This window comes from Anguilla anguilla, chromosome 1 (assembly GCF_013347855.1).
Source record: "Anguilla anguilla isolate fAngAng1 chromosome 1, fAngAng1.pri, whole genome shotgun sequence".
Classification (NCBI taxonomy): domain Eukaryota; kingdom Metazoa; phylum Chordata; class Actinopteri; order Anguilliformes; family Anguillidae; genus Anguilla; species Anguilla anguilla.
Genome location: NC_049201.1, coordinates 14,499,978 through 14,518,368, shown reverse-complemented (window position 1 = coordinate 14,518,368; position 18,391 = coordinate 14,499,978). Strand labels below are relative to the sequence as shown.

The 18,391-nt window shown below is 42.4% G+C and overlaps 1 protein-coding gene across 1 annotated transcript in view; it reads right to left on the bottom strand.

Annotated features, from left to right (window-relative positions):
• syne2b (spectrin repeat containing, nuclear envelope 2b) overlaps positions 1 to 18,391 on the bottom strand; it is a 126,073-nt gene that overhangs the window by 105,743 nt on the left and 1,939 nt on the right. Inside the window, exons 2-11 of the mRNA XM_035423754.1 lie at positions 12,808 to 12,940; positions 5,621 to 5,682; positions 4,232 to 4,327; positions 4,065 to 4,142; positions 3,803 to 3,895; positions 3,142 to 3,347; positions 2,247 to 2,446; positions 1,964 to 2,064; positions 1,753 to 1,842; positions 679 to 756 (exon numbers count right to left, since the gene is read on the bottom strand). Of these exons, the coding sequence (XP_035279645.1) occupies positions 679 to 756; positions 1,753 to 1,842; positions 1,964 to 2,064; positions 2,247 to 2,446; positions 3,142 to 3,347; positions 3,803 to 3,895; positions 4,065 to 4,142; positions 4,232 to 4,327; positions 5,621 to 5,682; positions 12,808 to 12,889 (1,086 nt within the window). The 5' untranslated portion in view covers positions 12,890 to 12,940. The remainder of the gene's footprint in view (positions 1 to 678; positions 757 to 1,752; positions 1,843 to 1,963; positions 2,065 to 2,246; positions 2,447 to 3,141; positions 3,348 to 3,802; positions 3,896 to 4,064; positions 4,143 to 4,231; positions 4,328 to 5,620; positions 5,683 to 12,807; positions 12,941 to 18,391) is intronic.

Sequence of the window (18,391 nt, the reverse complement as noted above, 5' to 3'; positions counted from 1 at the left end):
GAGGTGGCAATTTAGTGCAACATGATCTGGTGGCAGAATCATAAGTCCAAAATAATCATGACAGTCACAAGGACAAAAAATAAAACACAGAGGCCCTTCAAAAGTTATATATGCTCTTTACCATTTTCCACAAAAAACGTTTTTGGTTTGCCCAATAATTTAGGTATTATGCTATTTTAGCCTTATCAGAAAAGACAAGTAATCCTTGTTAAATATTTAGCCTTCACTGGCATTGTTAGCATACATGCTACCATCATTTATCATGATAAATCCAACCTTGAAACAGCTCCAATAACATTCCACTATACATGCTATACCATGTTACGCTGATTAACCTGCTACAAGAAGCACTGGGGAAAAATAAAGTCGTTAATTTTAAGTTAATTTCAGTCTGTAGGCATGGCCAACATGGTTCTCACAAAGCTCCCCCTCCCTTTCGCAAGAAGTCATATAGTTTTTCTCAGCTAATAGTGCTCATAAAATAATATAACTAATATAGCTCATGAAACATGACAAAACAAAGTTTCACAAATGACCAGATGAAAACAATGTTAAAATTATTTGCCCAAATAAAAGTGATGTGAAAATGAGAGTTAAAGACACCACCAGACAAGGAAGACAGGAAACAGCCACTGTGGGAGACAGGCAGAAAACTGGGCATGAGAACAGAGCATTTACCACTGAAGAAGAAGATCTGGAGGGCTCAGGTTTTTGGTAAGGGGCTGCTCTCATAGGAGTGGGATGGAGCAGGTGAGCCTGGTCAGAGAACAGACGGTCAGGCCGGATTTGCTTTTCAAGTCAAGCCGGGAGAAAAAAGGGACACTGGCGTATACAGCAGACCTGGGTCAAATAAGTATTTGTTTTGGATTCAAATACTTTTCTACGCCTTTTCTGATCTTGTCTGGTTGTACTGGAACCAATGAAATACTCTCAGAAAGTGCAATCCCCGCCTTCTGGTCATATTGGCAGGCTCAATTACACCAGGCAAGATCAATACAGCACAAAAAAAGTATTTGAATTCAAAACAAACCTAGGTCTGGTATACAGGACTACCATCACAGAGCTGGTCAGGAAACTCTGCTCATTGAAAAGAACAACGCAGGTGATCATTTCCCTGTGGATCTCTACTGGAAAAACACCAAAAGTTTTAATAGCTTTGAAAGTCCCTCAGGGGACAGGGTAACAGGAAACAAGCAGAAAGTGAAGGGCAGAGAGGGCTGCTTTATTCAAAAGATATGATTGTTCAGTGCAGCGTACTGCGGGCCCCATAACCACCATTCAACTCTGCTAATACATCACACCTGCTCTAAGCACCAGTCCTCTGTTCAAGGTGGATAAACACTCTTGCTGTAGCATAAGGAATGAACAGAGTGAATGAGCCCTTAAACCAAATGATCCCTGCCGTCACTCAATTACTTTGACGTTAAAAGATAACCTTGGCTTTGAGCAAATGCATGCTACGGTAAATTTCCTCCAGCACTTTTTTTCCCCCAAAAAACATATGCAGAGAAGTGTTTAACACAGAATTTACCAATGCTTAGGAATGTCACCAAGGACTGAAAATCAGATAAAGATAAAGGGATGTCACAGTGTAATATTTTAAACAGCCTGGTTATAGCTTGCTCGTTCAGCAGTAGGACGGTAGTAGAGTAGGAGTTTTAGAAATGTCAGCATGTCAGAAGACATGTCATATAAATCCCTGGTGCAAGCCAGTGTGAATTCAGGTAGCCCGCAGGGAGAGCAGAGGCATACCTGGCGCAAAGGTGAAGCAGAGATAGCAGGAGTGTAGTGGGTAGGCAGGTTCACAGGGGAGAATCTCTGAGGTGAAGTCATATATTGCACCTTCACCACAAAGGGGAGAAAGAAGATAAGATTACTGCATCACTGCAGAACTAATATAGGTGGAACAGACCAAGGTAGAAAAAGCATAGATATATTTCTGGTTTTAATACTGAAGATTCACCTGCATCTCCTCCTCTGATGCAGGCATGTCTTGGGAGTACTGCAGGAACTGGGCCACGTAGGTCATAATGGACTTCTCATCCGGGTCTCTGACATCAACATCTGAGACAGCAAAAAGAAACAAATCCACTGTTTATGGTGGAGCCTGATTTACTGTGCTTAATAGATTTTGGCATGATGCGTCCTTGAACATGTAACCAGTGTCCCTTCTAAAACACAGCGCAAGCACTCTGCAGCCTCCCGGGACACAGAAACCCAACTTCAATTTTGACCACAACACTCACCCTCTGGCGCCAGCAGCCTGGGGATTCGAAGCTCCTGCTCGGCAATCCGGAAGGCCTCCTCCAGGTTCTGCTTGTTCGATCGATTTTTGGCCTTGGACAGGTCCACCAGGTCTGGGCGAAGACCACAGAGGATGGCCAGGAACACGACACCACTACGCCAGCTGGTTTTGAAGTCCTTAACATTGAGGGTGCAGCCAGCCCTAAACACACGCATGTCAGAGGACGAGAGAGCAGGCAAACCATTCAGGCCTATATTCTCTCTACGTAGCTTTACTCAGAAGTCCAAACAAGACATAAAATAATTTGCTAACTGCACTTCAGACTATTCTTGAAGATACATGCCCACATAGAGTATTAGTAAAAATACACTATCTGCAAAGAGGTGTGGTGCAGCCTGAAGGGTGGTGGGCTCTTGTGTACATACGAGCCTGCCCACGCCCAAGTGGGTGTGGGCTCCATCCCCTGTCATGGCACGTTTTGAACTGTGATCCCTTCCCTATCTATTACCCTCTCTGCTTTCTACCCATTTGAATAAAGAAAAAGGTAAGATACGAAAGGAGGAAAGAGTGTCCACTCTGCGTTTAAAAAATAAGTACAAATAAATAAACTATCTAGACAAGACAGGGAGAGGTAAGGGGATGTTTGCTCCATCAATGCACTGCTCAGCTGTAGTTAGGTAGTTAGTCACTAGGGGTGACATAAGGGGTGGGGGTGGGGGGGTTATAATGATTCCAAGAGCACCCCTGACTGACACGGGCCCTCAAAAAATATTAGAACATAGGATTTTCTGGTGTGGTGGGACCCAATATTAGGGGCCCAAAATCCCCGGAGGTGCCCCTGGATATACTGTAACAGTGCCCTGTTAGGCACCAAGGGGACGGGGAGAAACGCTCACTTTTGCAGCTGCTCCCGGACCCACAGCATCAGGGCTTTCTTGGCGGAGATGCGGAAGCGCTGGTGCAGCGGCGAGCCTCTCCGCGGCAGGGGGCTGCTCCGCCTGCTGCTGCTGCGGCTGCTGGTGGAGCAGGTGTCCAGGCTGGCCAGGGACTCCAGGGAGGACTGCCGAGAGCTGAAGGACAGCGCGCAGGCCAGCTCTTCGATCTGGAGGAGCCGGGCGGACATGCTCAGTCACGGTAGTGCATGAGAAAGGTGGAGAGAAACAGCATTCTCTATTTTGGAAGTCTTTTGTCTTCAGAGAACAAGTAGAATTCCACCTGATGTAAACTACACCTCTTTACCCGAGAATTTCATGATCATTATAGATCACTGAAACCGTTCCAAAAAGGAAAGGTATGCGCTGTGAACTGGATGTGTCATCACAGCTATTACTTAAGAGATTGCAAGTGATATGATGACAGACTGATGCCATATTCCAGGTGTCATTTCCTAACCTGAACAACATATTACAGTAGTTCAAACAGTTTTTAAACAGTTCCCCCTCTCGGTAAAAATCCTCAGTAAGTTAACAAAGCATTTAAAAGGACTAGTTTACTTCCAGTTTTAATAAGAACACAGGCCAGAAGCCAGCCCCATCTCTGCATGAAGGAGTCACTCACATGAAAGTGTAGAATGATCGTCCATATCAGGCCTAGTATGATGGAAGGTTTGCCATCGATGATGTCCGGAATGTTGATGTTGACCAGCTTGATCTGTGCAAACACAAGACAATGTGATGGACAGCCGGATAGAAAGTCATACTCCTGACATATGAGTTGATTATCTTTATCTTTATATTCTGTATAAATCCACAAACTATCAAATGACTACTGTATGAGCAATAAATCTACCAGCCACTTTCTCAGTTTCTGAGACTCTCACCGATTTCCTCCGCAAGAAGGACAGGGCGGACTCAATGTTACTCCGGTGCTGAAAAATGCCTCGGCCTCTTTCCCGACTCTGTGAGCAGGAGGGTAAGGGTCACACCTCAATAAGTCAATAGGAAAGCCAAGGGTTGGTTTGTGGGTGTAAGGGAAAGCAGGACTCACCATGTGCTGACCACTCATCACCTCCAGCAGGTCCAGGAGCAGCGACCCATCACGGACGTCGTGGAACAGGTCACGCACCACACAGGGGGGCTTTCGCTGAGAAGCAAGGGAGACAACGGCCATTTGCGTTAGCCTCGCCACCAGGGCAAGCAACAAACACCAACTTCACCAGATAAGCATCACTATGACAAACTAACTTATACCGTAGATTAACACTCCTGTTCCTTCTATTTCACTGATTGGACTGCAGCCTGAAGTAACATTACTCGGCGACATAGCTCAGGAGGTAAGACCGATTGTCTGGTAGTCGGAGGGTTGCCGGTTCAAACCCCGCCCTGGGCATGTCGAAGTGTCCTTGAGCAAGACACCTAACCCCTAACCCCTAACTGCTCTGGCGAATGAGAGGCATCAATTGTAAAGCTCTTTGGATAAAATCGCTATATAAATGCAGTCCATTTACCATTTACCATGATGTCAGTCTCCTAACCGACCAACACAAAGAGGATGTTCGTGACAGAGTGAGATCAGGTGAGGAAATAACTCCCTCAATGCCTGGAATCTCAGTCACTGTTTTCATGAGAGGAATACGTCAAAAGTACTTTAAATGTATTTGAACACTTATTCACATTCGTGCATGTAGGTGATACACCACCAAGCATCTTCATCTTCACAGTAGTGGGAGTATTATTCATGTAAAGCTAGATGAACAGAAAGGGTTACAGTAGAGCGGGGACATTTTCTAAGCAGTGCCCTTACTCTCTGCAAACTTTGGGGAGGGGGGGCAGGGGGAGATTCCTGTTGCTGTCTGTCTGCACCTCCTGCTACCAGAGCTCTATTTATACTACACCCCCCCCCCCCCCCCCCAATCACGCGCTCAGGGAAGCCATGCCACCAGTGGGACAGGAACAGCTCAGTTCATGCACTTGTGCCAGGGCTGCAGAAGAACCACGGGTAACCTCAGAGTGCCCTGGCCCCACTGGGAGGTATCTATGATCTGGGCTCTGTCTTCCTCATTCGTTGGGGGGAGGGAGGGCCCTAGGGGGGTCTGGCCTGCACAGTTTCTAATGTTTATTTTCATTTTATTCAGTACACAGAAGAAGTACAGAACCGTTACTGGAGATTTTTGTTGTCTACATACAGTATGTTACAGTACCATACTAAATGAGTTTCTATGCCTGAGTCAATTTTTCAATGAGCATTGTTTTTGTTTTGGTTATAACCAGGCCCTGACATAAAAAGATTATTCCTACATTTTTGTAACAGCTAAAGCAATTGAAATATACTCCTGTTTAGAAATAACAGAAGCAAATAAGCATTTAAAATGTTGTATGGCAGAGATCAGGGACTTTCAGCAGGTTTTTCATGGTTTGTTTTACAAGTTGACCTCACCTTTGCAAGCTGAGCATTGATCCAGTTGGTGAAAGTTCTCTTCTGAATTTGCTCCTGCTCCACTGTGACAGACAGACATTGAATGAACATCTAGACACACTCAAAACATGTAGGTTTACAGGGCACAGAACACACGCCATTTTGTTTCACTATGTTTTTTGTTTCACAATGTTATCTTGGGTCAACGTGCATTTGGCGATTGCATCTCATTACACTGTACGGGAAGGTTCGGTTGGTTAGAGATCCACATTTCATCACTCTCTAGCGACCCCCACTGGCCAGGTCTGCACCCATGGACTGCATGCTGCATAAGAGAAGTCTTCCTCTGACTCAACTATATACGAGCTTGGCTGTGGGCTGTGGTGTGAAAAGAAGCAGGCTAGAAGGGGATAACCGCCTATGTGCTCACTCTCCCAAATTGGCAGTGAGGTATCCTGCATGAACTTGGCTACAAATAGTAACTGGATATTCCAAATCAGGGTGGGAAATGGATATACAAAGCCCCACAATGGGCGCCAAATATCCAAAATTAAAAATTCATATTTTTAAACCTATGTTTTGCTTTCCTCCAACGCTATCTTCAAAAATGTAAAAAATGTATACCTGCAAAGATGAAAATGGAATTCAAATTCCATTTTCTGAAAAATAGCCATCAATGCTAGTGTTGTCCTGATTCTCTTGTAAATCATTTTTATAATCAGTATACAATAAATGGTTGCATACAAAGAGCACAAGCCAGGCAGGTAAGGTCCACTTACCACTGTCCAACTGGCCAAAGTCGGTAACGGTATAAAAAATGTCTGACGGTGGGCTTTCCTCCCAGTTCATTTTCCTTAGATTCTTCCCAAATCCTCACCTCATAAACAAATCTTGAAACCTCAGCTATCTCCTCCAAAGACAGGCCTATTCCCGGCACACTTTGAGAATGGACCCCAGCGCACCCAGGTGACCAGCGAACGCTCTCATTACCACCTCCGGGCGCAAAGCTGTTTTTCGGAGACCGACCGGACGGTGTCTCCTTCCGCACACGGCCAGTCTGGAGACTGGACTCTGGGCAGGGTCTAATGTTAAACACCAGGAAGTGGTCCAAGTGTGACTCAAACACACTCAGGGCCAGAAAGGCCAGGGTGTTTGAAGGCGTACCGCAGAAACCGCATCCCCTCTAAATACACATTCAGGGTCCACAGCACAGTTTCACAGCACTGCTTCCATTGCTTCATTTAAGATAAGAAAAAATGTTTTTTTCCCAACCCTGGTTAGTTCAATCTTACCCATGAAATACATTAAAGTTTTTTTTTTATACAGGTTTATGCACAGAACTCCATTTTCGAACCGTGATACAAAGCCCCGATGAGTCAGAATTCAGTAGAATAGCAGACTGCTACCTTATTCTATGACATTTTCAAGGCTTTCAAGAACATACATCAATGAACACAGACGGAAAATACACCATGTACAGTACACTCCGCTATCAGTAGTCCATATCTAGACAATGCTGTTACTTCTCCCATGCACCGTGCTAATCAAATGACCTTTTCTATTCATTGTTCCTTTCTCTCTTTGAGAGTTTGGTCATATTTAAAATGATAAAATGCAGACAGATAGAACTCTGGGTAGCTTCAATAAATGTACTATATTTACAAAATTAAAAAATGAGATAGTATAGCAGGCCACTGTAGCTAAAGGTTTATTCTTACAATCGACAACACACAGGCACAGGCAAACCCTCACACACAAACACACGTGCGCACCCTCACACAGAGACACACATACGCATAAATAATGTACCAAAAGGAATACATTCCAAAACAATGAACGATAACATAGTGCAACTGTGTAAATCAATAACTGCACTGTCACAGAATAACAATTATTTCCCTCAATGTCATTAGCTTTGAGTGTTTCTATGCAATCACACTACAATACTGTTTTCTTCATGTTTTTTGATGTTGCACACCTACAGTAGTTATAGTCAAGCAGACACGAAATCACAGTCTGAGAAAAATCTCTAACACACATGAATGTTGAAGGCACAACAAATACTCACCCATGACGCAAATATAAACCAGTCCAGTATAATCACTCGACTGGGTGCTTTCCTTTGTTTAAACTGAAATCGTGTTGATCATGTTGAGCATAAACGCTGTTCATAAGCACAGTACTCAAAAACAGCCTTCTGCAGTGTACGCCAGAAACCTGACTTTTCCTGTTGTGTTCATGAGAATCATTAGACCTACATGAACCTGCAAGTCAAAAGAATCAACGGCACAAGTGAATTATGCATCGTCGTTTAGATGAATAATGAGTGAAAGCAGGGTTTCCAGTACACCACCTGTCCCACAGGTTCTGAAAGCAGGTGAGTGTGGAAACCCCTCCCACACAGACCTTGCAGGCCCAGACAAGAGAGGCTATGACCCAGTTAGCACAGTCACAGAGCGAGTGAGTGATTCCACCACCAGCAAAGAGGGTGGAGCTTGCCTACATCACAGTGGCCACGGTAATGAGGTTCTTTGGAAATGAATTGCCTGGTCAGTCTGGTTAGACTGTCAAAGGCACCCACACTGAACAAATGTGCATGCTGACCTGAGCAGAGATGGGACAAAAGTAGTTTGAACTAGTGTGTCTATAAACCGCTTCGACAAAAACATGCCTGAATCACGTCCAAAAAAGACAACATGGTTTGCGTGTCACACAGCACTAGCTCCCCCTGCTCCATTAAGCGGGAAATTGCACTTAGCGCTAATGTGGCCACACCACGAGCCAAGTGATTCTCTGCTCTATTTTCAGACAGTTCTTCCATGAAATCCAACACCAACAGATCAAACAGCCGCATCAAAACTAAGACCAAAATCTCAGTGGAGCTAAAGTTTTCTGGGTATGGTTTCCATTAAATCCTGCATGTTGATGGCTACCACTCAGGTCAGTGTGAGCACAATGCCATATAGTGAACATGTTATTCCGTCCCTCTCCAACTCAGCCAATGTGTGGTGAGCATTTTGGATCAAAATGGCTGCCGTGTATCAATCAGCTGGGTGCTATACTGTGCATACTGGTGGCAGTTCAGGTGACTTTCCCCTTTTCAGGCAATATGCATTGACCACTGGGGTGGGATAACCATGAGCACCAAACTAAATTTCTCACGAGACTGTGAGAAATATCCAATCAAATGTAGTCAAGGCCACAAAAGTATTTGCATCATTCAGCCCATTCTCTGTCAAATGTCAAATACCAACATTGGTGTATAACACCTTAAATCACTGGGAATCTACTCACAATCTGCCAAGCATCTAAACAAGACAATTTTCTGTATCACAAAGTATGACAGCATCTTCATAATTAATGATTAATTGAGGCTTGTCTTTTTAAGCACAACAGAATGCGTAACCTGACTGCGGTCTTCAGTTACTCCAGAAAGGTAACAATAACAAATGTTATGACTAGGGATTGATTTGCAGCAGTTGGATAAAAGGTGATATACACAAGTTTCATTCAGCGCTGGAAATGAGCAAACAAGTTTTTGGTTTTCCATTTTGGTTTTCCAGACATGCAAATATTAATCTCAATGCACACCTGATTTACACATGGAGCATTGTTACTGTACTCTTGTGTCATAAAACTGAATAGCATATTGAGATTAATACACTTTTGACATTCTTATCCAGATTGCATTCTTTTACCTACAATCCTATCAACAGCTGGATATTTACTTAAGCAATTCATATTAAGTACCTTGCTCCAGGGTACATTTTGATACACTGCCAGTCCAGCAAAATAGCATCAATAATGTGTATTACAGCAAACATTTCGGTGGAAGCAAACAAGACTCTGGGCATCCACTCAGAGACAGAAACTGTTTGCTGCCACACGCAGAACCATCATGAGCCTCCAACTTTGACCCATCTCCCATATTAGAGCCATTCTCACAATAGAGCTCTGCTTCCATGCTTTTAAAAAGCAGAGGCATTCAGTGAATTAATGATTGATGTTTCAAGGCACAGGACAAAACATATGCAAAATATGTTGTTCCAAAGAACTCATTAAAATTCACAATGATTTAATGGTTCATCTGAAAAACATCATTTATTTAATACAACTTGATTGATTTAGCCATTTGATTAGTGCAATCTGGTTTATCACTCAGCAGCTAGATTAACACTTTGCAGTTCTTTGCAGAGCTCTCCCATGGCTATCACATCAGCTCCCCCCCATGACACCAAGACTATTTCCAGTCCAAGCACTTTGAACACGCTTACATCACTCTACGGCAGCTTTCCATACCCATTGTTTTTTTTTTTTGTTTTTTTTTTTTTTAGCTCTGCAGGAACTTTTTACATTTGTTCCACTCACGGAAAAGCATGTTGAATCTGTTTCTGCCACCTTTCGAACCCTCATTATTTCATATATTACTGCTCATTTGGAATTGGAAGGTTTCATCACAATCACTTTCTGTGAATTAAAAATTAAATACAAAACTTTAATACAAAACGCATACTGATTTTTAGAGACACAGTATGAAGCCTTGGGATTCATGATCAGTTTTAAGAATTACGACCAGGTGGCATTTCAGGTTAAATTAAATTATTGATGCCAAACAAGGACCTAAAGTATTTTAAATGAGGAGGAAAGGAAAGTATAAGTTTCCAGATCTTGAATTTTAAGATTAAACATCAGATACTCAGGGCTCTGAGATTCAAAAAGTTTAATCCTATATTGTATATTAGCTTTCCTAGCTAGGAAGTGTCCTTGTGTCTATTATTTATTGTAGTATGTATACAACTTCAAATATGCATGCAATAGGAATACGTTCATAGCTGAAGTTAAATACATTAAAATACAATATGGCCCAATACACTGGGTAATAAATTGCATAAGTCCAGGACAGTGACTACCTTCAAGAATGAGATTTTGGTGATTAGAGAGTAACCCTTCACAAAGCGTGACAATGTCACAGCATTACTTGAGCTTGGTTATTGAAACCTGCTTTTTCACTCGGAAACACAATCAAATGGAAACTGGGGCGAGCACAGAACACAGAAATCAGTTTTCCTGGTACTCATTTAAAACCATTAAAAATCAATGAAGGAACTGCATATTTAGCTCATCCTCAATTTTGAAAGCTGACATCTCTGCCAGTCATCAGCAGACCCACATTCAGTACAACATCTGGGCACTGCACAGCTAACGGAGTTAAAGCCCCAGTACAAATACATCCACAAAGACCTAACACATGTCTAAATAAGGCTAAAGGGGAGCCAGTCAGGGGCCAAAAATAGCACAGTTTATGACCCTCAAGCAGGGCTTCCAAGAACACAGAACATAAACAGCAAAATTGGAAGACAGATTTCTGCATTTTCAACCTCCGCAGCTTTCTTCAAAAGAATTGATTGCTACATTTTTTTTTTACCCACCAGATATCCTCACCCAGAGTGTCTTACAAAGTGTATTCTTTATATATTATCCATGTAAGCAGCTGGACATTCTTCTCAAGGGTGAATTTTTACTTTTTATATAGAAAACCCATTTATACATCAGGTTGTTTTACTGGAGCAATTTAGGTTAAACAGCTTGCTCAAGCGTACAATGGGAGTCCCATACCTGGGAATCAAACCTGAAACTTAAAAGATCAGTTCCCTAACCATTCTCTAACCATTATACCACACAGCAGTATCATACCTGGGAATCAAACCTGCAACTTAAATGTCCAGTTCCCCAACCATTATACCACACTGTCAGCCTTCTTTCAAAGCCACATTGGCAGTGTCCTTTCTATGATTACAGCTTGCAGTCTCTGGGTTACAACCACAGCTCCTTAGCACCGAGCTTTTAGTCACCATGCCATCCTGTTAAGATGGTCAGCAAACACTGTACACTGTACATATTAAGTGATCGCACCAAACAATATTTGAGAGCACCTTACAAGCACGTAACACCTACAAGTACACGCTCGCATGCATGCATGCGCGCATGCACACACACGTGCCCCAGTTCGTTTGGAAACAAAAGCCCGATTCTAACGGTACATAACTGAGATTTAAGTATTAAATTATTAACTGTGCTAAGTAACTAACAAATCTTCTTTTCCAAGTGGGGGAATACATTAGGCATTTGTTTTTGTTTGCTTCAAAGAAAACTTCTTAGACAATTTCAGCACCTTTTCACGATCTTGAACATTAAGTAAACAAGTGACTTAAACTATGCAGTACATAGGTCAAAATTGGATAAAACTGAAGGGTCAAACCTTCAAAAAGAGTTGCAAGTGAATATTCAGAGCCTGATCCCCAGCACTGTTGCTGTGTATTTTATCATTACACACAGATAGAATATCACAGTGGGAACCCTCACACAGTGAAGTCAAAGGTGCAGTACATGACTGACACTCTCACATGACTCACTTTCGCGCCTTTAGTGTAACATGTATCACAGTAAGCCATTTCTCCCTTCCCCTCTGAAGGAGAGCCTTTAAAAACGACTTCGCATTCATGAATGGTTCACTGTTAGACAAATAACACTAATCTGCCCATGTCCCAGAAGAAAAGAAAACTCCTCTGTTTCAACAGGCCTGGGCAGGCACAGTTTAACACAGGGATGAATAGAGACATACAGCGTAAAGGCTGGTAAACTTGAAAATAAAATACTCTCAGGTCTGACATTTTCCACAGAATCTGTGACAGAGCTAACTGCATGCTGGCGTCCATAGTTCACACACCCCAGAAGTTGACAGCCTGATTGCAGTAACCTCCGCAAGCTCGTCTTGCATTTATGATGACAGCTTGTTCAGTGCTATGAATGATCTCACCGGTGCTATGTATGCCAAAGACCAGAGGGAGCATTTTAGACAGCCTGCCAGGAAGATAAAAGGGTGATGCACGTGACCCTTGTCTACGATTTCATTCTTTCCGTGGTAGTGACCTCTGTCCCTTCACATAAAACTCAGAAGTTTTATACTGTCTCGTGTCCCTCTGTAAATAATAATAACAATTCAGCTGATGTAATGTAAAAAAATACAGTTTATCCCTCTCACAAAAAAAAACGAAACTATGAAAAATCAAAGCATGAAGATTCCGTTGTGTGGCACAGCAGCCTGCCTGCATCATGGAAAACCTGGCATGGATACTCCCAGCTGTGGTAGGGAGTGTGATTCCCCTCTGGTAAAGCAGTTAGATGAAATCAAGTCTCCACAGACTGACCTTGCAGCAGCATGTGGACATTGTCGATGTCCAGCGGGAGGCCCCGCGTTTCCGCTTGGGGGTCGGTGCTCTCAGATTCCATACTTCCAAAGAGAGGGGATCACCCAGAGGATCTGGACAGCATGGCTGAGCTCTGGGGAGACGGGGAGAGGATGGAACACGATCACATAAACTGCTACAGTGCGAGGCTGAGGGGTCTGGAGTACCGGGGGAGGGATCGCTAAGCCACTCAGCGGTGGGTTTGTGTGCTAGAAATAGTAGGGGTGGAAATTTAGCCTTTAAACCAGTGGTCCCCAGTCCAGGTCCTGGAGAGCTGCAGGGTCTGCTGGCTAGTGCTGTAGCACTGCTATTGATCAGGTGCAGCAGTTGATTGCAAGGCTAACTCAGGTCACCTGTTTTCTTGAGTCTGAATCAGTTGCCAATCTTAAAGCAAAAACAAAAAACAGCAGACTCTGTGGCTCTCCAGGATCAGGACTGAGGAATTCTTTAACTTCTTTAAATTGATCACTGCTGTCCATGTTTATTTTTTATTTTTTTATTTTTTATTTTTTTTGCTTGGTTATCATTTAGTTCTGAATAAACAAGTTCAATGTTGTCTTTGTAATGCATTTATTTTTTTAAACAGACTATCATCAATAAAGGGAAATTACTTTCATAAGAACATGTATTAATAAAGGGAAATTACTTGCATAAGAACATGGATTATTCAGCTCTTTATGGTTTGTAATAAAGTAAAAGAAATATCAAAGTAGAACAAGTGTTAAGACAATATTGTACAATAGAATTAAATTAAAGTTCATATATTGTTAGCCCCTTACTTTTAAATGTATATTTTTTCTATATGTACGTAGCATTACACTAAACATCTGCATATCATACTGTCGCTCTTGAGTGCTTAAAAACACATACAAATAATATATTCAGTTGCTACATAACTTTATCTATTGCTTCCACATATACCAATATATTCTCTAGCTAAGTGAAAATGGGGACACAAAACTGAGGACACAGGATTTGAGTTCACAGGAGGAAGATTAAGCCACAAATTGGAAAAAAAAAACTTTATAACCCAAGCAATCTTAAATGCTTATCAAGGAAATCCATGGCTGATCAGATAGGATTGTTTAAACACTGAAACACATTTCTGTTTTAATAAAATTGTGTAGACTGTTCAAGATCACACTTGGATGAAGGCCCCGCAGAGAGATTCTTTGCACAATTAAATGTATAGGCATTTCAAAATAAATTAATGAGCAGTACAGTTGTTCTTTAAATCAGAACAGTCTCCTCCTGTCCTTCCTTTTTCACATGCTTACAACAATCCTTGAGGCGCCCTGGCGCCCTCTACAGGGATGACACACAACAAAGCGAAAGCAAACACGTCATACACATACACTGTCAAAACTGTGATTGTACAAAACAAACAGCCCTTTTACACACACACACATACACACACACACACCAAATACGGTACTCATATGGGGATGCGAACACATGCTTACAAGCACACTCCCATACACATGCAAACCTGTACTTTCTCTCTACAGGTACAGTAAACAGACACTCCAGAGTTGTCTAGTGACTGGAATAGCCTGCTTATGGGCCCTCCATTCACAGGGTGTCGAACATGCCACAGATGTGCAGTTAAAGACAGGTGCCTGGCTAGGCCTGACACAAGCCCCACCTCTCTGCTTGCTGGTGTCCACTGAATGCACACATCCGTGGGGCATCTGTAATGGATCCCACGGCTGATCATTACAGCAATCCGGAAGTTCGGACTCTTCAAATCGAGAAAGAGCCTGTTATCACGACCCGAGTACATACAGTCAGCTTCTGACACTGAGCAAACCACACTGTCCTGATGCATAATGAAAACGCTGAGTGATCGCAACTTATATTATTGGGTTCAGCTCAAATCAAACCAGACTATACTGGGAATGAGTTACATCATTTTAAACCAGGGTAATTGCCCATTCATTAAATATCCATCTGCAGCAGAAGTGGGCCACGAGGGCCGTATCCGTTTCTAGTTTTCATGCCAACTTCTGGCCTTCATTACTTCATTAGGCCTGACATTTACACCATCTGACATTTCAGATTCATTCTTGATAAGCGCATGAATGACAGCCAAACACTGTTGTTGTGTCCTTATATGAAACGGTTTACTGTGATTTAATCTACAAGTGAAGCAGTGTTGGTGCTACTGCCAATTTGCTCATTTAGCCAGGATAATTGGTGGAAACAAAAACCTCCCTACGGAACTGGAATTGCCCAACTACATTTTATAAGAATCTTTACATCACAAAACTAACATAGTAAACTGACTGAGAGAAATCAATTTGTCAGTCTTGTAATTTAGTGACCCATGAAGGGCCCCCTGACATTTTTTTTACATTGTTAACTCCAAATATATCCAAAATAATTCAGTTTACTAATATGGGCTCTCTACATCATCAAAGTGGTTGATGTAAAAGGGGAGAGTGGATCCCTGCAGCTTTGTCACAATTATGTGAAACACTACTTCAGGGCTTCTGTGTGGTCCACTGAGTTAAGGATGCCAGTCCACGCTGGCAGCCCGGACTGGCGACACACTATTGGCTGCAGCCTTGCAACAGGGATTGGAGGCTTTCAGCCAATCGGGATGGCAGCATCTCATCACGCGCCAGTGAGTCTGTTAAGCCACATGTGAAGCGTCTTCCTCTGGTTCATGTCTGTGTGAGCCTGACTTTCAAATGGTCATGTGATCAGAAGCAGTGCTCAACATTCTGCACTTTGCAGCAGAGCACACACTTGTCTGCACTCTCCCAAAGCAACAGAGGAGGCTGCAGAAATTAGCACTGATATACAATACTAGGCATATACTAGCGTACTTCTACTTCACCACTTGTACTCAATCTTAAAAGACTGCATACAAAATGAGAATTATTTACACAATAAATCCAAACTATACCGATTTGCAAACCATGAATAATAATAAGGAAAGAAAGTACTGCAACCAAAGCAGTTGGGTGTTAAAATGGCAAATGATGTAAACAATTAAGGACTCTCAACCTAAATCCTGTCATGAAATGGACTAGAGGAAATCAATCCTGCTCCTCTTTAAGAAGACGCTCAGCTGTCCCTAAGCTCATTAAGTGGAATACACAGTAGAACACAATGATTTCTTGGTTCCACACCAGTGCACACAACACAGCGAAACCCAACAGGGTACACCTCTTCCATATCATGGCTCATTACAGTGACTTGTACAAGATAACAGAAATAATTCCTCATTCTGATTATGTACGTACCATTTTGGAGGGAAGAGTAGAAGTTTCTCCTTTGACTGGTGTTGACATGGGAACGGAGAATGGCACAAATCTACAGTACACATAACAAGGCCTAATCTAATCTCCAACTGCCTCCACGATGTGGTTAATGCAAATTAGCCCATCTTAACCAGTTTCATGGTCTAAGAGGAAATAGCGCCAAAGTTTTATCAGGATGTATTTGAAACATAATACGCACCACACAGAGAGACTTACCAAGCTTAGTGAATTCTAAACAAGAGGCTCCAATGAGGTGCACACCACCTGCACACAACTTGTTTAAAGTAGTATTTAAAAGAGAAAAAAAAAACTATTTTCCCTGTTCCACAGCTGATTGATTCTGTTCTCAGTGTTGGTTTTCCACAATGGAATAAACCAGAGAAAGGATTTGACATCTGCAGGCCTAATTTAATGTCTATCAAAGTTTACCTTGACTGCAAATCAAGTTTTTACCCCACAGGCAGAAGTGTTTTATATCTCTTTGCATGTGCACAAAGGTCACATGCAGACAGAGCAACACAGGCAGCAACACATCGAAGAGGATTAGGAGGGATGGTCCAGCAACTAGATCTGCTGGATGACATTTGACATTCTTTTATATATTTACCACTAATACACTGAGCTCGAACATTCTGCTATGAAAATAAATGGCGTGTTACCATAAAAAAAAGCATTTTTAAGTCTTTTAAGAAATGTTCTTTATTGCTGTGAGACAAGAGACATCTGCTTGCCCTGTACTGTTCTAATGCACGGGACACATACACGTCCTATTATTTTTGGAATGCCCTGTACGGAAATGCAAATCATTTATGATTGACGGACAGGCACGCAGCAGGTGACTCTAGCTCAAACATAAGCAAGGTCAATATGCTCTTCATATCTACATAAATTTATCAACAAACACAGAACAATAACCACATGCATGCAGTTGTTAATTAAAACTTGTCAGAAATCCTGAAGCATGGTGAAATTGTACACACACACACACGTGTACATATTTGCACAGTCAAGACACACTGTCACTTACACTTCCTTCACAAACTTGTCAGCACGAACACATAACCACACCAATGCACAGCCGCTTGCCCTTGAGGTAGGCAAGTACTGTTATTTCTCATCCCACTATGGTGTGGAATCTGTGCTATCCAGAGGCTCGAGTCAGCTGCCTCTTCCCTCAGAGAGCTGCCAATGTCTATCTGTGTGCCAAAGTCACATAGGACTACAGTGAACACAGGAGGCAGGGCCTGCAGGGATCACCTTACTGGGTTCACGTACGCTGGAATAACAGGCTTATAACAGCAGGTTCCAGTTACATTTGTAGAGACAGGGCACTAATTTCTCCAAAAAAAAAAAGAGAACCGCCGGCGTGGGAGATTCAGATTCAGCCTGGGGTTCTCACAGGCTCATGCACAGAAGCTGCTCCAGTGTAGCACAACAGGTCGGGGGACTGGCCTTCTGTCTCTGAAGCTGCAGGTTTAATCCCTGGTGAAAATGCCACGGTACCTTTGAGCAAGGCATTTATCCTTAATCATTTTGGTAAATATCAAGCTGCATAAACAGCTTTTAAGCAAAAGAAATGGAAGCTGTTCTATTGCTGCTGTGGATAAGAGTGCCTGCTAAATGCCAAAAATGCAGTGGCTCTGTGGGTGTGCAGGAGAATGCAGTTAAGCGGTTACATTGTTTTTCTTTAATCTCGCCCGCAAAATCTGCCAGCCACAACAACTTACAATTCTTTCAAAAGCCTATTCAGAGCAGAAGCTAAAGGGCGTGTCCAGAAAATGGCTGCCACACCTTTCAAGGACTAAAGTGACCTTCATTTTTAATTTTCAGCACTTTGTCTATTTATACAGCACACATGTAAAAATAAGGATATCCTCATGATGCTTTGCCCTGATAATAAAAGTTTATTTATTTTTTATTTTTTATTTATTTATTTAGGAATGGTATGCACTATGCAGAGAGCTGGCAAAGGGAATGTTACTCCCAGAGGCCTGACAGACTGCGGTTTGCCGCACACAGTCGAAACACGTGTCACTATTATAACAGAACTTTGCCACGAAATACACACCGCCCACAAATAGTGCACTTGTTTGCCTTTGAGTTACTAGGTGTGTACGTCCCAAATAACAAGAAATACAGACAACACCACTTAACCTCTGATTAAATTCTAAAAACAGAATCTTGTAATCATGATACTGTGTCGCTATTCATACGATACTGACAGCAGAAAAGATAGCAGTGTACTGTCAAATTAGGGGCGCTGGCCACTGATAGTC